Source organism: Myxine glutinosa, chromosome 10, assembly GCF_964187855.1.
Source record: "Myxine glutinosa chromosome 10, kmMyxGlut1.1, whole genome shotgun sequence".
In the NCBI taxonomy this organism is placed as follows: Eukaryota; Metazoa; Chordata; class Myxini; order Myxiniformes; family Myxinidae; genus Myxine; species Myxine glutinosa.
Genome location: NC_136270.1, coordinates 29,898,973 through 29,918,314, shown reverse-complemented (window position 1 = coordinate 29,918,314; position 19,342 = coordinate 29,898,973). Strand labels below are relative to the sequence as shown.

Here is a 19,342-nt window from a genome sequence, read left to right as displayed (position 1 = left end):
CAGGTCTGGTGTGCGAAAAAGGGGGTGTGCGAGAAAGTCCGACTCTGGGGTGTGTGAGGAAAAAGTGCGTGCCAAGGAGTGAGGATGCTGGCGAGAGTGAGTCGGTCGTAGCGCGTGTGCGAGGGAGCACATGGAAGCGCGGTGTGGTAAGCGTTACAGAGGGTGTAACGGGAGAGTATGCGCGAGAAAGGTGTGTGACGGACAGGTGCATGAGGAAAGAGTGCGCTGTCAAGAGTAAGGGTGAGTGCGCTGTCAAGAATGGAGGTGAGAGTAGTGAGAGTGACAAGGAGAGTGAGTTGGTTGTGACAGGTGAGCGAGGATGTACACCTGGGATGGAAGGATGCACACCTGGAATGGTAGAGCGTGAGTGGGAATGCACGCTGGAGTTGGTGGTGAGGCACGTGGTTGGGTGTGCGAATGAGAGCACACCTGTGATTGTCACAGAGGAGGTGACAGGGGAGGGGGGCGCGAAGAGGTGTGTTGGTGAGGTGTGCGACCAACGAATGTGTGCCAAAGTGTTCGGTGGTCAGGTGTGTGACCAAGGCTGTGAGTGGAATGAGGGTACCTGGGTGTGTAAGGAAAGGTACGAGGAGCATGGAGACGGCTGGATGTGTGAGCAAGGAACGGGCTGCGGGGTGTAAGAATCCAGGTGAAGCATCGACGGTAACCAGGTTAGAGGTTAGGTCGACTTTTAGCCGAATCGGGCCCTCGGTGCGTGCTGGGCCTCGCTTTGAACGGCCGCGTCCGTGCTCCACTAGGCGGAGCGGGCAGCCCGATAGAAAGGGTCGTCATGGCGACCACTTTTTGTTGAGGCAGTCCGGCAGGTCGAGATCGGGACATTGGATGGCTCCGCGCCGAGATGGTGCGTGGAGCCTCGGTCCAACCAAACCACCTCCCTTAAACCGAAAGCCGGACGGACTCAACCTGCAGGCGACCAAACCACCCGAATTCATTGCTCGGCTTTACGAACCGAGTTTAATGATGTCACGGCGCACCGAGAGGATCTAATAAGTAGACGGGTGATGAGGATAGTGTTTTGGACCCAAAATTAGAGAAAAACAAAATTTGATGATTGGCAAGGGATTGGCAGTAGTGATTGGCAGATGATGGGCAGTGATTGGCAAATTTTTGATTTGTTGAAATTTGATGTGCAAAATTGATAGTGAGAGACCCCCGATGTGGTGGGATGGCAAATCCACCATCCCTCACAGGTGGGGCAAATGCGCAATAGCTTATGGGATGTATGGCAGTGAAAACTAGCCCGGGTGGGTTAGGTTATATTGATAGGGATCTAGCGAAGATGACATTAGGTAACGTTAAGTTTAGTTAGTGACTGATACCTGTAGTGGGGACGCAGGTAGTTTAGTGTGGATGATAATGACGAGGGAGCGCAATAGTTTAAAGGGACGACTGGGAAGCGCAAGTTTCAGAAGGGAGTAGTTAGCTGAGATGATGCCGTGTGTGTGTGAGGATGGAACAGGTGTGATTGCACAGGTGTGCAACTGGACAGGTGTGTGGAGCAGTGTGTGAGTAATGAGTGTTGTGGATCAGCGTGAATGCGCTTGGGGAGAGAAGGGTGCAGGTGGCACCAGGTGTGATAGCACAGGTGTGCAGGTACAGGTGTGTGGAGAGAGTTGGAGTAAGTGGTACGGAGTGGTGTGCATGGTGCGAAGGTGTGGATGGGGGAAGAGTGGACCCCTTTCATGAGTACCCGGGGCGGGTAGTGTAAGTGTTAGGTAGAGGGTATAGGTAAATTGTGGTTGGATATTGGCATTTGTGGTGCGGTTGCAGAATGGTATTTGGATGGGTGCATTAGTGTTGTGGAAATGGCTGGGCGTGTAGCCTGTTAGTGTGTGTAGTTGGTTGGGCACTCCACCACTGTGAGGATGTCGGCCAGGTGAGGCCGCAGGTGGGCTCTGGGAGCCGGTAGTTGTGAGTGGGTGCCTGAGGATCCCGGGTGTGGATCGGGTAGCCCAGTGCCAGAGAGGGCACCGAGTGGGGAGAGCGCCAGAGGGCCTTCCCCAGGTAGTTAGGTTAGGGTAAGGAGCAGGTAAGCTCGGAGGCAACTGCAGTGGTGGAGGTGTGCAGGTGGGTAGACCCGCTGGGAGAGGTACACGCCACAGCCCAGAAATTGTGCGAGGGCACCGGGAGATGAATCGGGGGAGTGAGACCCCAAATTGAAAAGCACCACAGTTTGGCCAATGGGAATTGGTTTTTAGAACCCATAGTGTAAGAGGGCCAATGGTTTGGCCGGAGAAAGACCCCGGGTAGTGTAAAGTTGTTAAAGTCATTTAGGAAATAGTTAGGATTGATGAACCTGTCGCACCATACGCAGCCACTTGCCTGTGGTGATGATGATGACTCCACACCTGTGTTTTCTTTGTTTTGGTGCAGGAAATGAGAATTGCTGTGAGGATTTGTGAGACGCATCACGACGTGGATGAGACATTGGGGTGATTCCATCTCTCCCTCCCTAGGAGGGACTGATGATGAATTGGTGATAGCAAATTATGATGTTGAGTTGGAGATGGCAAATTTTGATGAGAGTTGAAAATGGCAAATTTGATTGGTTAGGAGGGAGAGAAGACGAATTTGGTTTATGGGAGGAACGGGGAAGACAGTAGGGATGTTTGTTGATTTGTAAAATAGATGTTTATGGGTAGTGTTGTGTTTTGTGGATACAGTAAGGGGTAAGGGAGGGGCCATGTAGGTTACCTGGTGGGGGGGGGGGGCGTACGGTAGGAACGTACCTGTCTCACCTGGTTCCCATGTGCCCCCAGTGTGCATCATCTTATATTGCGTGCACTTTTGCGCCCTTACCACCTTACTCACTTGTCTTCTTCTTTTGTCTCCCACCTCCGAGGATCTGGCTTTGGGGTAGAGAGAGAGGAGAGAGAGGTGCTGGCTACGCAGTTGTGGGCCTGCACTTTCGCTGCTTGCTGCCTGGATCGATACACCATATGGACCGCAATGTTGGTGGCCACCCACAATGGACCGCAGTTCTTTTGCGGCCAAGCACCACCCGTGGATGGACCTATGGGTCAACGTGGCACCTATGCCATACAGGTGAACCACTTTTAGTTGACACCACTGAAGGCCACAATACAGAAATGGACGTGGTTGGCGCCTTTCTTTATTTTTGAAAGAAGCCAGAAGGCCAAGTGCACCACACGAAGAGCAAGAGACACCTGCAGGGTTAGGGGTTGTTGAAGTTATTTTTATTCATTGAACAATGGTGACTGCACCGGATGGTGCTGACGGTGTGATGGGGTGCTGCTTTTGGTGCTTGGATGGGGTGCTCTGCACATTATTAAAGGCCGTAAGGCCACAGAGCACTCGTGGGTTGGTGTATCGATGCTGGCATGCGTGCTCTCTCTATGCATAACATCTGCATGTGTTCCTCCAAAAACAGGTCCTGGATCGTAGTGTAAATAGCAGCGTAGTCTTGTAAATAATGCTCCCTACCGGCTGTATGTTTAGTTTGCGAATTCTTTCCGGATTCGGTTATCCTGTGGGTGTGTTTCTGTGAGGAGAAGGGTGCAACGTCGCAGGGGGACATATTTACTCATTTGTGAATATCTGTAAAACTGTCGCACTCAGGGTAGAGTTAATAGTAGAGGGAACTACATCTGAGTGCCACACTAAAATAGGTAAAAATTTATCGGGTCGGGACGCCCCGAGGGTAGAGAAGGGTGCAATGTTGCGGATATGGGACTTGGCCTCAATATCCGCTTGTAAATACTCCCCTATTTCCCCAATACTCCCCAACTATCCCCAATCCCCCATTCCCTAGTCCCATTGCCTGTAAATAACACTCTGTAGAACCGACCTTCCCCTTTTTCCCCCATTAAATGTCGTGCCCAGGTCCACCGCATCTCACGTAGACAACTTTCGGACATCTTGCTAGTTATTCTTAGTCTATGTCAGTTAAGGACTCGTTTCCATTAATTCTGACTCTTCGTTGCACCAGAATGTGATTGTATGGCACCAGTAGTGAGTTTAGGACCTTCCCCTACCTCCTCCCATCTTCCCCATGAAACTACAACAACTACAACAACAACAACAACTACAACTACAACTACAACAACAGAGGAGAATGGGGGCGGCGCGGCGCGGGGGGAGTGTGCGTCCTCAAACCGGCTCGGTTAGCCGCCATTGACCATGCGCTCCGACGGGGTTACCACGAAGGGGCTCCCTGTCAGCCCCTCGTCAAGGGCGGAGCCGGTAACCCCCCCGCACGCACCCAATGAGAAGCAACGGGCCGATTCCATCTGGGGCGGAGCTAACGAGCCGAGGGCGTGTCACTCCCCGCCGGATATACGCGGCCACTTACCGGACGTGACGTCAGATGCGCCCCCAGCTTGAGAAGACAAGTCACCACCTCCGAGCGCTGAGTGAGACCTCCCGCATCTTTGGACTGGACCGGGTCGATTTTGCCCCTGAGCCAAGGTGCACCTTGAGCCATCGAAGACCTGCCCCTCCTTGCCATCAATCCCCGTGTGAGTCAGTTTTGTCCCGTTTATCTGTCGTCTGTCGGGGCTAATATAAGAGTGTGTCTAAGTGCCTGCCTTTCTATGCTGTCCCTCTTGTCGTTGTAATCTGACCTTCCGCCCTAATATAACCTCCTCCGGAGGTCTTGAGAACTGAACCCTTGGTGTCGTGTCATTTTAATCCCAGCCGTTGTGTCCTTTTCCTTCATTGATTTAGCGTAGCGCGACTCGGCAACGTTCGAGTATAATCGGGTAACTTGTGCGGACACGGCGGCCATTCCGCTCGGCCCACCATAACATCAAAGTCGTGTCTGTAACAATATATATATATATACATATATACACTGATTATATTCTCCCCATGTACCATTTTTCCAGAGGACTGTTTTGATAATTTAACTTTCCAAGTTTGGTGAGACATTAACAATTTACCTCATGTGTCTATATTTCCATTAGAACATTTAAATATTTGTCATGACTAAGTGCATAGTGCTGACAGATATACGTAAAGCCAGCTGTCCCATCTGCTAGTATTTGCTGGTGGACTGTAAAGATTCCACTGTGAATTTATAAAGTATGACATTGCGTGCAAGAACCTCGTCCAAATTCCATTTTCTTGCCATAATCTGGGAACAATGAAGCAGCACCCCAGCTGCACCTATGTAATTATTCAACTTGCAAAACAATTTGTAATTTAATCCTGGGCCAATATGAATTCACAAAACATTTCAATAAATAAATATTGAATTTAATACACCATTCATTCATTGGGGACGGCTGAAGGGTCTATGATGGGATATATATTTCATTAATATACGTATAGTATTTAAAAGTGTTGGTTGCTGTGTGTCATGATAGGTCATGTGTAAAAGAGTGTTCTGGCAGAAATCAAGAGTCACACTGCCTTATGTATGTGTCTAAGCTCCAACCATTCCCACACCTTAATTCTCTAAATCGTTACCCCTTTGTAATATGTCTATATGTGCTTTAACCAAGCCCTCTATGGAGCACGGACCAGTGAAAACGGAAAACTTAATGAGTACGCAACGTGACACGGCAAAAGTAGCCTGCCCAACTACGAGCAAAGAGCGAGAAGCGTCCCAAAGCCATACTAGCTCACTGGCATCTATAAACGGTGGAGGACAACATTGCATAGAAAGTGTAAGGGTTCAAATTTATTAGTGGAAGGGTTCGAGTTCAGGAGTTTGAGGGTTTCGTGGAGAACTGTTGGACACAAAGTCGAATGGGTCAATGGTGAAATTAAGCATCGGCGCTGCGAGGGCAAATCAGGACCGGAGCAGCGCGAGTGGTCAGGACCAGCTCCGTGTCCCTGAGATAAAGTGTGAGAAAACGCAGCATAACCTGACAAAAACCCAGTGGAAGTCCGGACCAGGACGTGTCCCGTACTATTGCAAATAAGCCCACCACCACCGTCGCAACCACAATGACCATGCGCAAGCATAGCGTGTGGACAGGATTATTTTCGGTCTTGTCCTCCTTTTGCTGTGCCATATTCGTGAGTACGAGGGCCATAAGGTCCCGGATAAGCCAACAGGATTATTTATGGGTGCAGGGATTTGAGCCCATAAGGAATTTTCTCTTCCAGCGTAGTAATACTTCTCCGGTCTCCCTTCATCCTCTGTAATAAACCCGGTTTTCACCATTGAAGTGTTGGTTCGGTGTGCGGTCCGGAATTGGGACAAATGACCACTAAGCGTGAATAAATCCATGGCCGTTTTTTAAAATAAAAACCCCTCGTTAGGAGGGTACAAACAGGGTGGTTCGTCGAGGGTCTTCGCTCGGCCTGCATCATTTTCAAACCGATCACGGTATCGCAGGTGTCAGGCTCTTTGGAGTTCTTGTGCGCCGAAAATCAAAGTAAAGATACTTTGGGCTTTCCTGGTGAATGAAGTACAGTCCCAAGGACTAGCTGTCGCTAGATTGGTCACAGTCTGGGTGGGAGATTTGACCATGTCCACCCGCGTCACTGTTACAATATGTAGCTGCATCACTGTTCCACTACTCATGCAGTTGGTTCAGGTATGTTCAGGTTCAGGTCTACCCTGTTGGTTCAGGTATGTTCATGGAATTTCGTCGGATGCTGGCATACAATGGTCTACTCATTTGAAAGGCATCACAAGTTATTTGACATCCAACAGCAAATGCTGGCAGCCATGACACAAGTTTAATGTCCCATCGAAAGGTCGGCGCACTCAGATAGAGCACCTTACCTGTGAAACAACATCTTGGTGTCGGATCTGGATTTGAACCCACACAAGTACTAGGGCAGACTCACAACCCCTGAACTACCTAACGAGTCCATATTATAATCATATGCAGTTGATGGGTGGTAAATTGAGCAAGCTGAAATAAAATCTTGAGGTTGGGCAAGTAATTATTTTTCTGGCCTTAGTAACACTTCACCAAAGGATTATGTAGTTACTCTTGAACTTGTGCATTAATTACTTGTCAAAAGGCACAATAAAGTAATCCTATTAGAGACCTGCACTAGGGTCGTCATGGTAGCACAACTTATGCCAAGAGTTACTTGCAGTTGAGAAAATCCTTTCAATGCACACACGGCACATCCGGCTGACAGTGGATTTTTCAGTTTTCTCACGGTACCAAAATACACAAATACTCGTCTCTTTTTAAGGGTTTTCTGGACTATATACCACCACATTTCAGGCATAAATGTAGGTTGTGATTTATGGCTATAAATAATTAATAACCAAACGAGGAGCTCAACTTGGAAAGTCTCTTTAACCTTTTCCCATAAAGTATAATATGTACATTGAATGGTGTGAAGGGAAAGCATCTCCAACCAATTCACCCGCCCGCCGCTAGTGTGCCAGTGCCATCCTCAAGTTTTGGGCGTTGTCCCTTATTTTACTTTCTGCTTCTGCCCAATTTCCAGGCTGGAAGTGAGGGACAATGGTTAGAGTGGTGAGGAAGAAGCATCTAGTTTGGGGCATCCAGGCCGGCTGAGAGCCACCAGGAAATGCCAGTAGGGCGATGTAGTTAGGGAGCCCAGGTGCCCAGGGAGGGCCCGAGGCAAAAGTGCCAAGAGGGCATGGTGGATGTTGGGAGCACCAGAGCCATGGTGGGAGCCAGTGAGGGTCTCGCAATTACAGACTTGGCATTTAATATGGAATTTTTTTTTTTCTTGACTTGGGTTTAATTTCTGAACTCGGTATATCAATCTGGTGAGTTTCTTTTACGCTTCGGTGATTTCTTTGTTAAAAGAACCATGTCTCTGATTGTCTGTCGCAGCAAGAAGTCAATAACAGGATTATATCACAGGTGGCGTGACAAAATGTACAGACAGGTACATTTGACGATTGGCTTCACAATCGGTTATATAAGGGTTGTTGCGTTCTGTATTAGTGGAAAACAACTGCTGCACATCTACAAAAGTTATTGCCGCTTCTCCTGGAGATGGTCCGTCAACTCGACAATGCTGTTTGTCATTTAGTGGTGTCTTTACGAAATTCCGGCATGAAACAGCGTGCTATTGCTCGGCAGTATGGCATCACTCAAGGTCAGGTGTCAAAGATCCTGAAACGAAATGCTCAGAGGGGTGTCCCTACTCCAAAACCGAGGCCAGGACGTCCCTGCAGAACCACAAGGAGAGATGATCGCCAGCTGCACCGGTTAGTCCGCAATGGCCGTACCAAGTCAGATAATCGGCTTAGGGCTGAGTGGCAGCAACTGACAAATGTGCCTGTATCCAGAAGGCTAGTCGGCCAACGACTGGTTCAAGCAGGCTATCGTGCCAGGCGTCCCCTGAGAAAGCCACGTCTGACCAGACCACACCACCAGCGCCGATTGCAGTGGGCCAGAGAGCACCGTCAATGGCAGCCAGGACACTGGAATCACGTGATCTTCAGTGACAAGTCTAGATTTCTGGTCTATCGTCAAGATGGCCGTGTCCGAGTGCGCAGACAAGTGTATGAAGCCTACAACGAAGATTGTATAGTGCCAAGAGTCCAAGCTGGAGGTGGTGGGGTGACCGTTTGGGCTGCTTTTCATGCAGGGGGCAAAACTGACCTGGTTGTTCTGAATGGAAACCTGAACCAGTTCAAGCACACGGCCATTCTGGAAGAAACTTTGCTTCCATTTGCTCGTGCAGCCTTTCGAGGAAACTTTGTCTTCCAAGATGACAATGCACGGCCTCATCATGCTCGCATGATCCAACACTTTCTTGCTGACCGTGGTGTAGAGCATATGGAGTGGCCTGCCATGTCCCCGGATATGAATCCGATAGAGAACTTGTGGGCAGAATTAACGCGTCAAATCGACAACTTGGACCACAGCCTGCCTCTGTGCGTGAATTGCAGCAGACTATTGCAACTGCATGGCAAGCGATTCCTGTCCAAACCTTGGCAAATCTCGTGAACAGCATGCCTCAACGTGTACGTGCTCTCCTGAATGCTCGTGGGGGTTACACGAAGTACTGAACTGTAATTTTACTGTCCGTAATCCCAGTCGTAATTTAACTTTGGTTTTTGTTAAAAAATATTTTGGCTAATGTGCAAAATAAAGAGATACTTCTGGAAAACGCACAGAAGTTTAACACAGTACCGTCCGTGAATTGAGTTCGATATCAGTTTACATCACTTTCAAGGATCAATTTATTTGCTTCGAAATGTCAAATGTGGTTTTTGTTTCTTTTAAAGGTCACATTAACAAAATCTAGAATAATTTCAACATAATTCCAATGAACTTTTTAGTCTAGTAGGAAGACTAGGCCCCCCTGCACCCCCCGGAGATATACTTCTAATCAGTGTTTCTAGATTGGAAAAAATGTGTAGAAAATGACTAGCTATGGCCCCAAGCTGAAAAAATGTCCCACATACCATTTTTATGCAAATTACTGCTGCCATTATCAAAAAAAGACTAGGTCCCCCTGCACCCCCCGGAGATATACTTCTAATCAGTGTTTCTAGATTGGAAAAAATGTGTAGAAAATGACTAGCTATGGCCCCAAGCTGAAAAAATGTCCCACATACCATTTTTATGCAAATTACTGCTGCCATTATCAAAAAAACGATTTTTGACATATCTCAGCCAATATTGCAGATAATTGAAAAATGAAGGTGTCTAGACCCATGTTTTGAAGGGCATAGATCATGATAGAACTATTCATAACATGATTACATGTGTCTATGGTATACTAGTATGCTAATTAGTGCTTTATTTACAAAATAATCACAGTTTTACGAAATAATAGACTCATATTAAGGTCCGTCTACACAGACGTTAACACAAAGTTTTATTTTTCTAAATACCCTGTGAAATTCACCGAATGCCCTGTGAAACCTGGGATTCTTCTCCAGCTTTTTCAAGGGCCCGACTTTTCCCTTCCCTTTGAAGGCACTGGTGCAGTCTTCTCCGCTGAACACATAGTACCCCAGGAGAGTGGCACAGTAGTCCTCTCCCAGGGATTCTGCCAGCTCAGAGACGTTGACAAGTTGGCGATGCTTCCCTGACCCTGTATCCAGGTACACCGTCAGCTTGATGTTGTGGGCATGGTGGAGCAGGATCAGGAGGATGTCTGTGTCCGGTGTTCTGACTACAGCGTTCTTGTATCCGATGGTAGCAGCATGATGGAGGTACAGAACCACCCTGGTATCAGTCTCTTCCTGGTTGCTGTAGATCGTGGGGAGTTCACGTACCTCGACCTGAAACACAAAAAGGCACCGCATTTCAATCACCAGTCACTGCCAGTTTCAGTATATCTCCGGGGGGTGCAGGGGGACCTAGTCTTTTTTTGATAATGGCAGCAGTAATTTGCATAAAAATGGTATGTGGGACATTTTTTCAGCTTGGGGCCATAGCTAGTCATTTTCTACACATTTTTTCCAATCTAGAAACACTGATTAGAAGTATATCTCCGGGGGTGCAGGGGGACCTAGTCTTTTTTTGATAATGGCAGCAGTAATTTGCATAAAAATGGTATGTGGGACATTTTTTCAGCTTGGGGCCATAGCTAGTCATTTTCTACACATTTTTTCCAATCTAGAAACACTGATTAGAAGTATATCTCCGGGGGGTGCAGGGGGACCTAGTCTTTTTTTGATAATGGCAGCAGTAATTTGCATAAAAATGGTATGTGGGACATTTTTTCAGCTTGGGGCCATAGCTAGTCATTTTCTACACATTTTTTCCAATCTAGAAACACTGATTAGAAGTATATCTCCGGGGGGTGCAGGGGGACCTAGTCTTCCTACTAGACTATTTGGTTCTAAGTCATCTTGAAAAGTAAGTTCACCCCCACAAAAAAAATATTCCATATTAAATGCCAAGTCTGTAGCTCCAGGAGGCTACAGCAATGTGTAAGATGGTAAGCCAAGTTGATGCCACTCTGCCCAAAGGCCTTGATTTGACTTAAGACTTTATGAAAACTTCTCAGGTAGTCGTCAGCCTCGTTGAGTAAACCACCAAAAAGTCGAAGATCGCCACTTGCTGCTGGTTTCAGTTTTCATATGATAAGAAAATGTCATTCAATTGACCTCCCATCTGCTTTCCTCACGATCAGTGCTGCTGAAACAGTTCCTCGATATGGCCTACACAGGGACATTTGCCATTGAAATTAAATAATTAGAAAGGAAAATTAATTGCCATTTATATATTGACTGGATTATTAAATGATATTTTTTCATTTCCTCTCGGAGCCGTGTGGCTCTCAACGGAATACTTTTATCTCCTTTCCCTGTCAAGGATGGAGTGTCCCAAGGCAGCCATTGGGCCCCAGTCCTATTCCTGATTTTCATAAATGATCGCTCTGACTCTCTAGAAAATCCTCTTCATCTATTTGCTGATGACTCCACCCTCTGCCGTGACATTCCTCATCCTTCAGACAGGCAGGCTGCATCCTCTTCACTCTCTTCAGACCTTTACAAAATCATAAGTTGGCAAAACATTTGGAATATGTCTTCAAATCCCGAGAAATCTCACTATCTCTGTCTGAAAAGATCACATGGCAAACCCTCCGATCTACTTTCTGAACAATTCTGTTGAGGAAGTTTAGTCATTCAAACTCCTGGGTCTCACTATCAGCCATATTTATTTGGCAAAACCACATTTCAAAGTAGGCCTCCAAAGGCAGCCGTCAACTGGGCATCCTCCATCGTACAAAGTCCTTCTTTGGCACACCTGAACTCCTATCTACCTACAAGGCTTTCATCCACAGATGGATGGAGTACTGCCCTCCCCTCTGGGCAGGCTCCCCTGCCTCAAATCTTGCTCAGTTTGACGTCGTGGAAACCAAGGCCTACATGATTATTGTAATCTCCTGCATTGAGACTGAGTCCATGAGCCAATTGCAGACAGGTCGGTGGTCTCTCGGTCTTCTACTGCCTCCTTTCTGGTTTTCCATCCCCTGCTCTTTCCATCCTTTGCCTCCCCCCTAGGTTTCTGCCGGGCATGTGCGGTCAACCATCAACCCCCTTCCAGTGAAACTACCAAAATCCAGGATCACTGCTCACCTCCACTCATTTGTTTCTCTTTTTCCCACCTGTGGAATCAACTCCCACACTGTCTTTAATCCTGTCTGAGATGGTAATGAACAGCTAGATTTTACTAGATGTTAACGTAAGCTGTCTTTTCTTGCTGCCTGCAATCTCAAGGCAGATCCCCCCATCCAAAACTATGACGACTCCCAAACTCCAATCCTGTTACAAATTTTCACTTTTTCCTTTCTGAGAGTTTGCTTCTGTATCCATGTTGTCCACCCTGTACATCCGCCCTTGCTCTCTTTCCTCCCCACTTCCCTTATTTGTCAAAGTCAAGTCTCCCTCTATTTTGTCCTTCAACCTTGCCGTTGGTAACACCCACCCTCCCACTTTCTACTGTTCCTGTTGTTGTGTTGTGGCCTGATCCATTCAATGTTCCAGCTCTTAAGTTCCCAAGCCTTAACTTTGTACACGAAAATAGAAAATAAAATATAAATGGAGATTAAAATAGAGAAAAAAAAACCTCATCTCTTTTTGGATATTTTCTTGAGACGAAAAGTTAACGAATGAACTTTTATGGATGGCACACTTGACTTGAGCAACTTTCATTGTCAATCAAATGAATCACAAAAAGCTCATCTCTGCTCCAGCCGCACAGGAAATTTGCCAATGGAATATCGGACAACAGCTTCATAACACAACACTCCCCTTCTTTCCTCTGCACCTTCTTCTAGGAAAGTTTAGCGATTAAGTTGGGATTTTAGGAAGCCTTTGTCCGAAGCCTGGCCTTTGTCCGAAGAGACATAACCTGCATGGCAGCTGGGGGATTTGCAATCGGTTTCCTTCTTCTAGGTGGACTGCCTACCAAGGTACTTGGTGAGTGTCACAGTAAGTCCTCACAATGGAGGGCCATGCACACGACACCTCTAGGGTACCAACCTACTCCGAGATCCTCCAGACATTTAGCTAGTGCCCTCAAAGGCGCTGTTACCATGGTGCACCACGAGGAGCTAGTCTGAAAGTCTCGGCAAGGGAAGTGGCTTCCAGAAGGAAGGGCTTACACAATCGGCCTTTTCGCTCACAGAGCTATCCGGCGGCTGTAGCTAAAAGCAACGAGTGGTAAACCACACCGTAACCTACTACAGCACTAGACACATACACGTGCTCTGTGAATAAATAAATAAATAAATAAATAAAACACAAGCACAACCCAAAACACCACCAACATCTTTCTGATGCAATCCCATCGCAACAACATTATTTTTTTGGTCCTGTCATTTTCTTTTCAGGTAGTTGAGCAATTGACATTTAATCAGTTGAGATATGGCCTTCCCACAATGAAATGGGAACTTTGAATAACAATATGAATAATATTAATAATAATAACAATAATAAAGAATTTTTATATTTATTTTGCAAAGATCAGACGACAAGCATGAAAGGAATTTGAACATGTGATGCCTGTGATGGCATGATTTCAGTTTTGAGTGGTGAAGGAATCCGGTGTGTCTGGATTTTATATATATTTTGCGAAGCGTTAATCCAAGGCCACGATAGAGTTTGTGCATACCTTGTGAAGGATACACACATTAGGAGATACCAATATGTACTTTTACATGAGTTGGTTGCAACGGCATTAATAGACGATGGACAATGTTGCACATGGTACTTGGACCTGCGGTTCCTAAATCATGAACCAGGGATTCATCTGGGAATGCTAACAGGCCAACTCAGGATATAAAATATCACAGCCACATACTTTGGTCTTGGGACCTCAGAGGTAAACTACATGTAGTGTTAGCACTAGATTACTGAGCGATGCCAGTGATGGGGATAGGGGATATCTATTTATTATGTACTCAAAAAATGGTTTGATTTTCTCCATAATCATAGCCTCCCATCCTCATACTAAGTAATAATTTATCACATGTGGCATATGTTATAGCTGAACTGAGCATGTTATAGCTGAACTGAGCATGTTATAGCTGAGCTGGACATGTTATAGCTGAGCATGTTATAGCTGAGCTTGACATGTTATAGCTGAGCTGGACATGTTATAGCTGAGCTGAGCATGTTATAGCTGAGCTTGACATGTTATAGCTGAACTGAGCATATTATAGCTGAGCTGGACATGTTATAGCTGAGCTGAGCATGTTATAGCTGAACTGAGCATGTTATAGCTGAGCTGGACATGTTATAGCTGAGCATGTTATAGCTGAGCTGGACATGTTATAGCTGAGCTGAGCATGTTATAGCTGAGCTAGACATGTTATAGCTGAACTGAGCATGTTATAGCTGAGCTGGACATGTTATAGCTGAGCTGAGCATGTTATAGCTGAGCTTGACATGTTATAGCTGAGCTGAGCATGTTATAGCTGAACTGAGCATGTTATAGCTGAGCTGGACATGTTATAGCTGAGCTGAGCATGTTATAGCTGAGCTTGACATGTTATAGCTGAGCTGGACATGTTATAGCTGAGCTGGACATGTTATAGCTGAGCTGAGCATGTTATAGCTGAGCTGGACATGTTATAGCTGAACTGAGCATGTTATAGCTGAACTGAGCATGTTGTAGCTGAGCTGGACATGTTATAGCTGAACTGAGCATGTTATAGCTGAGCTGGACATGTTATAGCTGAGCTGGACATGTTATAGCTGAGCTTGACATGTTATAGCTGAGCTGAGCATGTTATAGCTGACCATTTGTGCAAAACCTGAGACAATATTCAATTTTTGTTATCTAGGGTTATCAAGGCATGGTGGACGGTGGTCACAACATCAAGGAAGCGATCTGGGATGATGTATCAAGTATTTTGCAGCTGGTAACTTGAATCCATGTGACATGACACAAACAATATTTTGAACAACAATACAAACACATTTATTATCCACCATTGTTGACTTCAGCCACTTTAAATCTTACCATTGTTCATGAAAACATTATCAGACTTGGCTTCCATTTCCACAAGGATATTATTTTGCAAGGAAATTGAGAATTTTTCTCAATACACGAACGTGTTATTGGATGGTTATTTTAAGATTTAAAAATGTCACCAACTATGGTAATAGTGTAGCAGCATAGCAAACCTGTTGTGCATTTTGTGATACAAGCACCAAATTTGGCACAAATGTACATTAATATGTTGCGAACATTTTCAGATATTGGGCCACTTGAAATTCCGTAATTTTTTTTTTCAATTTTTTTCAAATTTCGTAATTTCAAATTTTTCGGGTGACACCGTCACAATTTCGGTCTTCGAGGCCGGCCGATATAGTGGGGCGGCTTAGCCCAAATATTCAAAAGAATTGTGCATTTTGTGATACAAGCACCAAATTTGGCACAAATGTACATTAATATGTTGCGAACATTGTGTGGTCAGCAATGAAGACGAGAGTCTGAATTACATGTATGCAAAAGACCTTGTGAACCAGTGAAGCAAATACACGGGTAAGCATGAATTAAATCTAGGGCATGATATAATTTCCATGATGTTTACCTCTACACTCAATGGTGGAAGGAGGTAATGTTTTGATCCCAGCTTGTCTGTATGTCTGTTTGTCTGTTAGTCCACAAAATTCCAGACAAAGCTTGTAGTAGTGGTAGTTGTAGTGGTAGTGGTGATAACAGAAATTGTTATATAGAACTGAACTTATATTATTATTATATGCAGAAAATAACTTCATTTCTATATGCCCTGCAGTGGACAGGTTAATTGGTTTATGCACTGAAGGGGTCACCCTGGTGTGCACTGCTGTGTTCTGCCTCACTGAGTTGTTCAGGTATGATGTACTCAGCACAAGCTTCCGGTCGGCCCGGAGGTGGGGGTGCGGGGCCTGTCACGGAACGTCAAAACAAACGGCCTGCCGGGGCCGCCCAAAAGTCGGGCGTGAGGGGCGCGTCCACTAATGGAACGCCTCTCGCTTCCCAGATCGAGGGCCACGTGGTCAGGAGAACCTCGTCCCTTCCGGTCACACTTTGCCTATCGGCCGGCCTCGAAGACCGAAATTGTGACGGTGTCACCCGAAAAATTTGAAATTACGAAATTTGAAAAAATTTGAAAAAAAAAATTACGGAATTTCAAGTGGCCCAATATCTGAAAATGTTCGCAACATATTAATGTACATTTGTGCCAAATTTGGTGCTTGTTTCACAAAATGCACAATTCTTTTGAATATTTGGGCTAAGCCGCCCCACTATAAGACCGATGTGAGATACTGATGATGATATCAACAGATTTATGTTACATCTCTTGAGATATCAGAGTAGATTTCACTCAAGGTAAATTAATAAGTAAAGAACTGAGATATTGTCAAAGTCCTTTCGATGAACATAATTTCAAAACCCTGTGCAATGAAACCTTTGCAACAAACTTGGGAAGGCTTCCAAAGCATGAAAGTTCTTTAGCGAAGATGTTAAATCAGATACCGGTAAATCTGAATTGTTTTTATTAGCTCATCCCCTGCGCAGCAAGAGACTTAGTTTTGTAATCACTTCTGTGTGTGTGTGTGTGTGTCTGTATGTGTGTCTGTGTGTCTGTGTGTGTGTGTGTGTGTGTGTGTGTGTATGCCTGTATGTGTGTGTGTGTGTGTGTGTGTCTGTGTGTGTGTCTCTGTGTGTGTATGTGTGTCTGTGTGTGTGTGTGTCTCTGTGTGTGTGTGTGTGTGTCTGTGTGTGTGTCTGTATGTGTGTCTGTGTGTGTGTCTCTGTGTGTGTCTCTGTGTGTGTGTGTCTGTGTTTGTGTGTGTCTGTGTGTGTGTCTCTGTGTGTGTGTGTGTGTGTGTCTGTGTTTGTGTGTGTCTGTGTGTTTGTCTGTGTCCGTCTGTGTCCGTCTGTGTGTGTGTGTGTGTGTGTGTGTGTGTGTGTGTGTGTGTGTGTGTGTGTGTGTGTCTGTGTGTGTGTGTGTGTGTGTATGCCTGTATGTGTGTGTGTGTGTGTGTCTGTGTGTGTGTATGTCTGTATGTGTGTCTGTGTGTGTGTGTGTGTGTGTGTGTGTGTGTGTGTGTGCAATAACTTTTTTACCATTTGAGCTATTGTAATGAAATTTTCAACAAAGCTCTTTTATGATAATATGGAGAAGACAAATTAATAATTTTGTCTAAAGGTTAAAGGTCAGCGTCACATAAAATCATCAATTTTCATCCAATTGACCAGAAATTTAAATTTACCATTTGAGTTTAATCATCAAATTTTCAACAAAGCTCTTTTATGATAATATGGAGAAGACAAATTAATAATTTTGTCTAAAGGTTAAAGGTCAGCGTCACATAAAATCATCAGTTTTCATCCAATTAACCTGAAATTTAAATTTACCATTTGAGTTTAGTCATCAACTTTTCAACAAAGCTTTGCTATGAGAATATGGAGAAGGCAAATTAATAATTTGGTCAAAAGGTCAAAGGTCTGCATCACTTAACATCATCAATTTTGGTCCAATTGACATGAAATTTAAAGAATTTGCATATTGGGTCACATAATTGGTTCACCAATCAAAAGCTAGAAGCTGATTATTTTTTTTAGATCCAAATCTCAAAGGTAAAGGCTGCATAAATCATCAATTTTCAATTTTAATTTTTTTTCAAACTGTTTTTGTTATTTGAGCATATGGAAGAAGACTAAGACATCTAAATACAAACGGATGCGGACGGGCTTTGCATTTTCAGATGGTTTCTAGTTTTCTTTACCTTAATTTTCAAATAATTTAATTAAAACAATGAAAGGAAATACATACAGTATATATAATGGTTATCTAATTTTATTTATATACTGACTCACTTTCACATTACACATTTGCGAATGGTGTTCTGCAGGGCGGCACAGCTATCGGAAGTGCACGCTGCATGGATTTCAAGGAACGCGCTGGGCGTCTCAAGGCAGCCTGTAACCTGGTAATGCACAGTATTACAAACTTGTGCGTAATTGGAGGGGATGGCAGCCTCACTGGAGCTAACCAGTTCCGAGAAGAGTGGAGCGGCCTGCTGGCAGACCTGGTCAAGGATGGTGAGTGTATATCTCCAGTTATATACTAAACAGGTCTGTGCAATACAGCACTTTCAAAATGACGTAATCCGCCCGACATTGATCGGTGCGCAGACATAGATACCCCTGGTAATGAAGTCAATCGGGGTGGCCTGGACATATTTCATGCCAGCCAGATAAGGATTGGAGAATGAAACGACCAAAAAAACTTTTGAAGAAGCCGAAAATACTTGTGAATGTACCTGTGAGAAAGTGAGTATTTAGAAGATGGAGTTGATGTGGGTTGGGCAGCAGAGAAAATAAATGAATATCAGGTGAGAGGTGAAGGAGATAAGACAAGGAAAGAGGTTTGAATATCTGAGTGGAACAGTGACCGGGGATAGCAAGTCGGAGGCAGAGGTGCGGAGGAGGATTCAGGTGGGAGTGAATGTGTGGAGGATGGTGGAGGATGTAATGGCAAACAGACAGATTTCAAAGAGATTGAAAGGAAAGTTTCTGATGTCGTGTGTAACGCCGGACTACCTTTATGGTCTGGAAATGGTGGCATTGACAGAGAGACAACAACAGAGACTGCAGATTTTCAAGTACAACTGGGTCAGGAGGATTGTGGGAGTGAAGAGGATGGATAGAAGGAGAATGGATGAACTGAGGGAGGACACTGGTGTGCAGTTGAGCTTAACCGGGAGATTGGTGAGATGGGCTGGGCACTTGGTGCTGATGCGGAAAGTGAGAATGGGAAAGGCAGCAGATAGGTTGAGGGACAAAGGTCTTTCTTGGTCTTTCCCTCGCGGTCCCCATGTGCTGTTTTTGTCTTTCCCTCGCGGTCCCCATGTACTGTCTTTCCCTCGCGGTCCCCATGTACTGTCTTTGTCTTTCCCTCGCGGTCCCCATGTACTGTCTTTGTCTTTCCCTCGCGGTCCCTATGTGCTGTCTTTGTCTCTCCCTCGCGGTCCCCATGTGCTGTTTTTGTCTTTCCCTCGCGGTCCCCATGTACTGTCTTTCCCTCGCGGTCCCCCATGTACTGTCTTTGTCTTTCCCTCGCGGTCCCCATGTGCTGTTTTTGTCTTTCCCTCGCGGTCCCCATGTACTGTCTTTGTCTTTCCCTCGCGGTCCCTATGTGCTGTCTTTGTCTTTCCCTCGCGGTCCCCATGTGCTGTCTTTGTCTTTCCCTCGTGGTCCCCATGTACTGTCTTTGTCTTTCCCTCGCGGTCCCCATGTGCTGTTTTTGTCTTTCCCTCGCGGTCCCCATGTACTGTCTTTCCCTCGCGGTCCCCATGTACTGTCTTTCCCTCGCGGTCCCCATGTACTGTCTTTGTCTTTCCCTCGCGGTCCCCATGTGCTGTTTTTGTCTTTCCCTCGCGGTCCCCATGTACTGTCTTTGTCTTTCCCTCGCGGTCCCCATGTACTGTCTTTCCCTC

General features: G+C 45.5%; 1 protein-coding gene across 2 annotated transcripts in view; it reads left to right on the top strand.

The window, feature by feature from the left end:
- The window catches only part of LOC137434331 (ATP-dependent 6-phosphofructokinase, muscle type), a 153,724-nt gene that overhangs the window by 20,885 nt on the left and 113,497 nt on the right, over positions 1-19,342 (top strand). For both annotated transcript variants that reach the window (XM_078785498.1, XM_078785497.1), the window contains exons 4-5: positions 14,692-14,769; positions 17,756-17,945. In XM_078785498.1, coding sequence (XP_078641624.1) covers positions 14,692-14,769; positions 17,756-17,945 — 268 coding nt within the window. The remainder of the gene's footprint in view (positions 1-14,691; positions 14,770-17,755; positions 17,946-19,342) is intronic.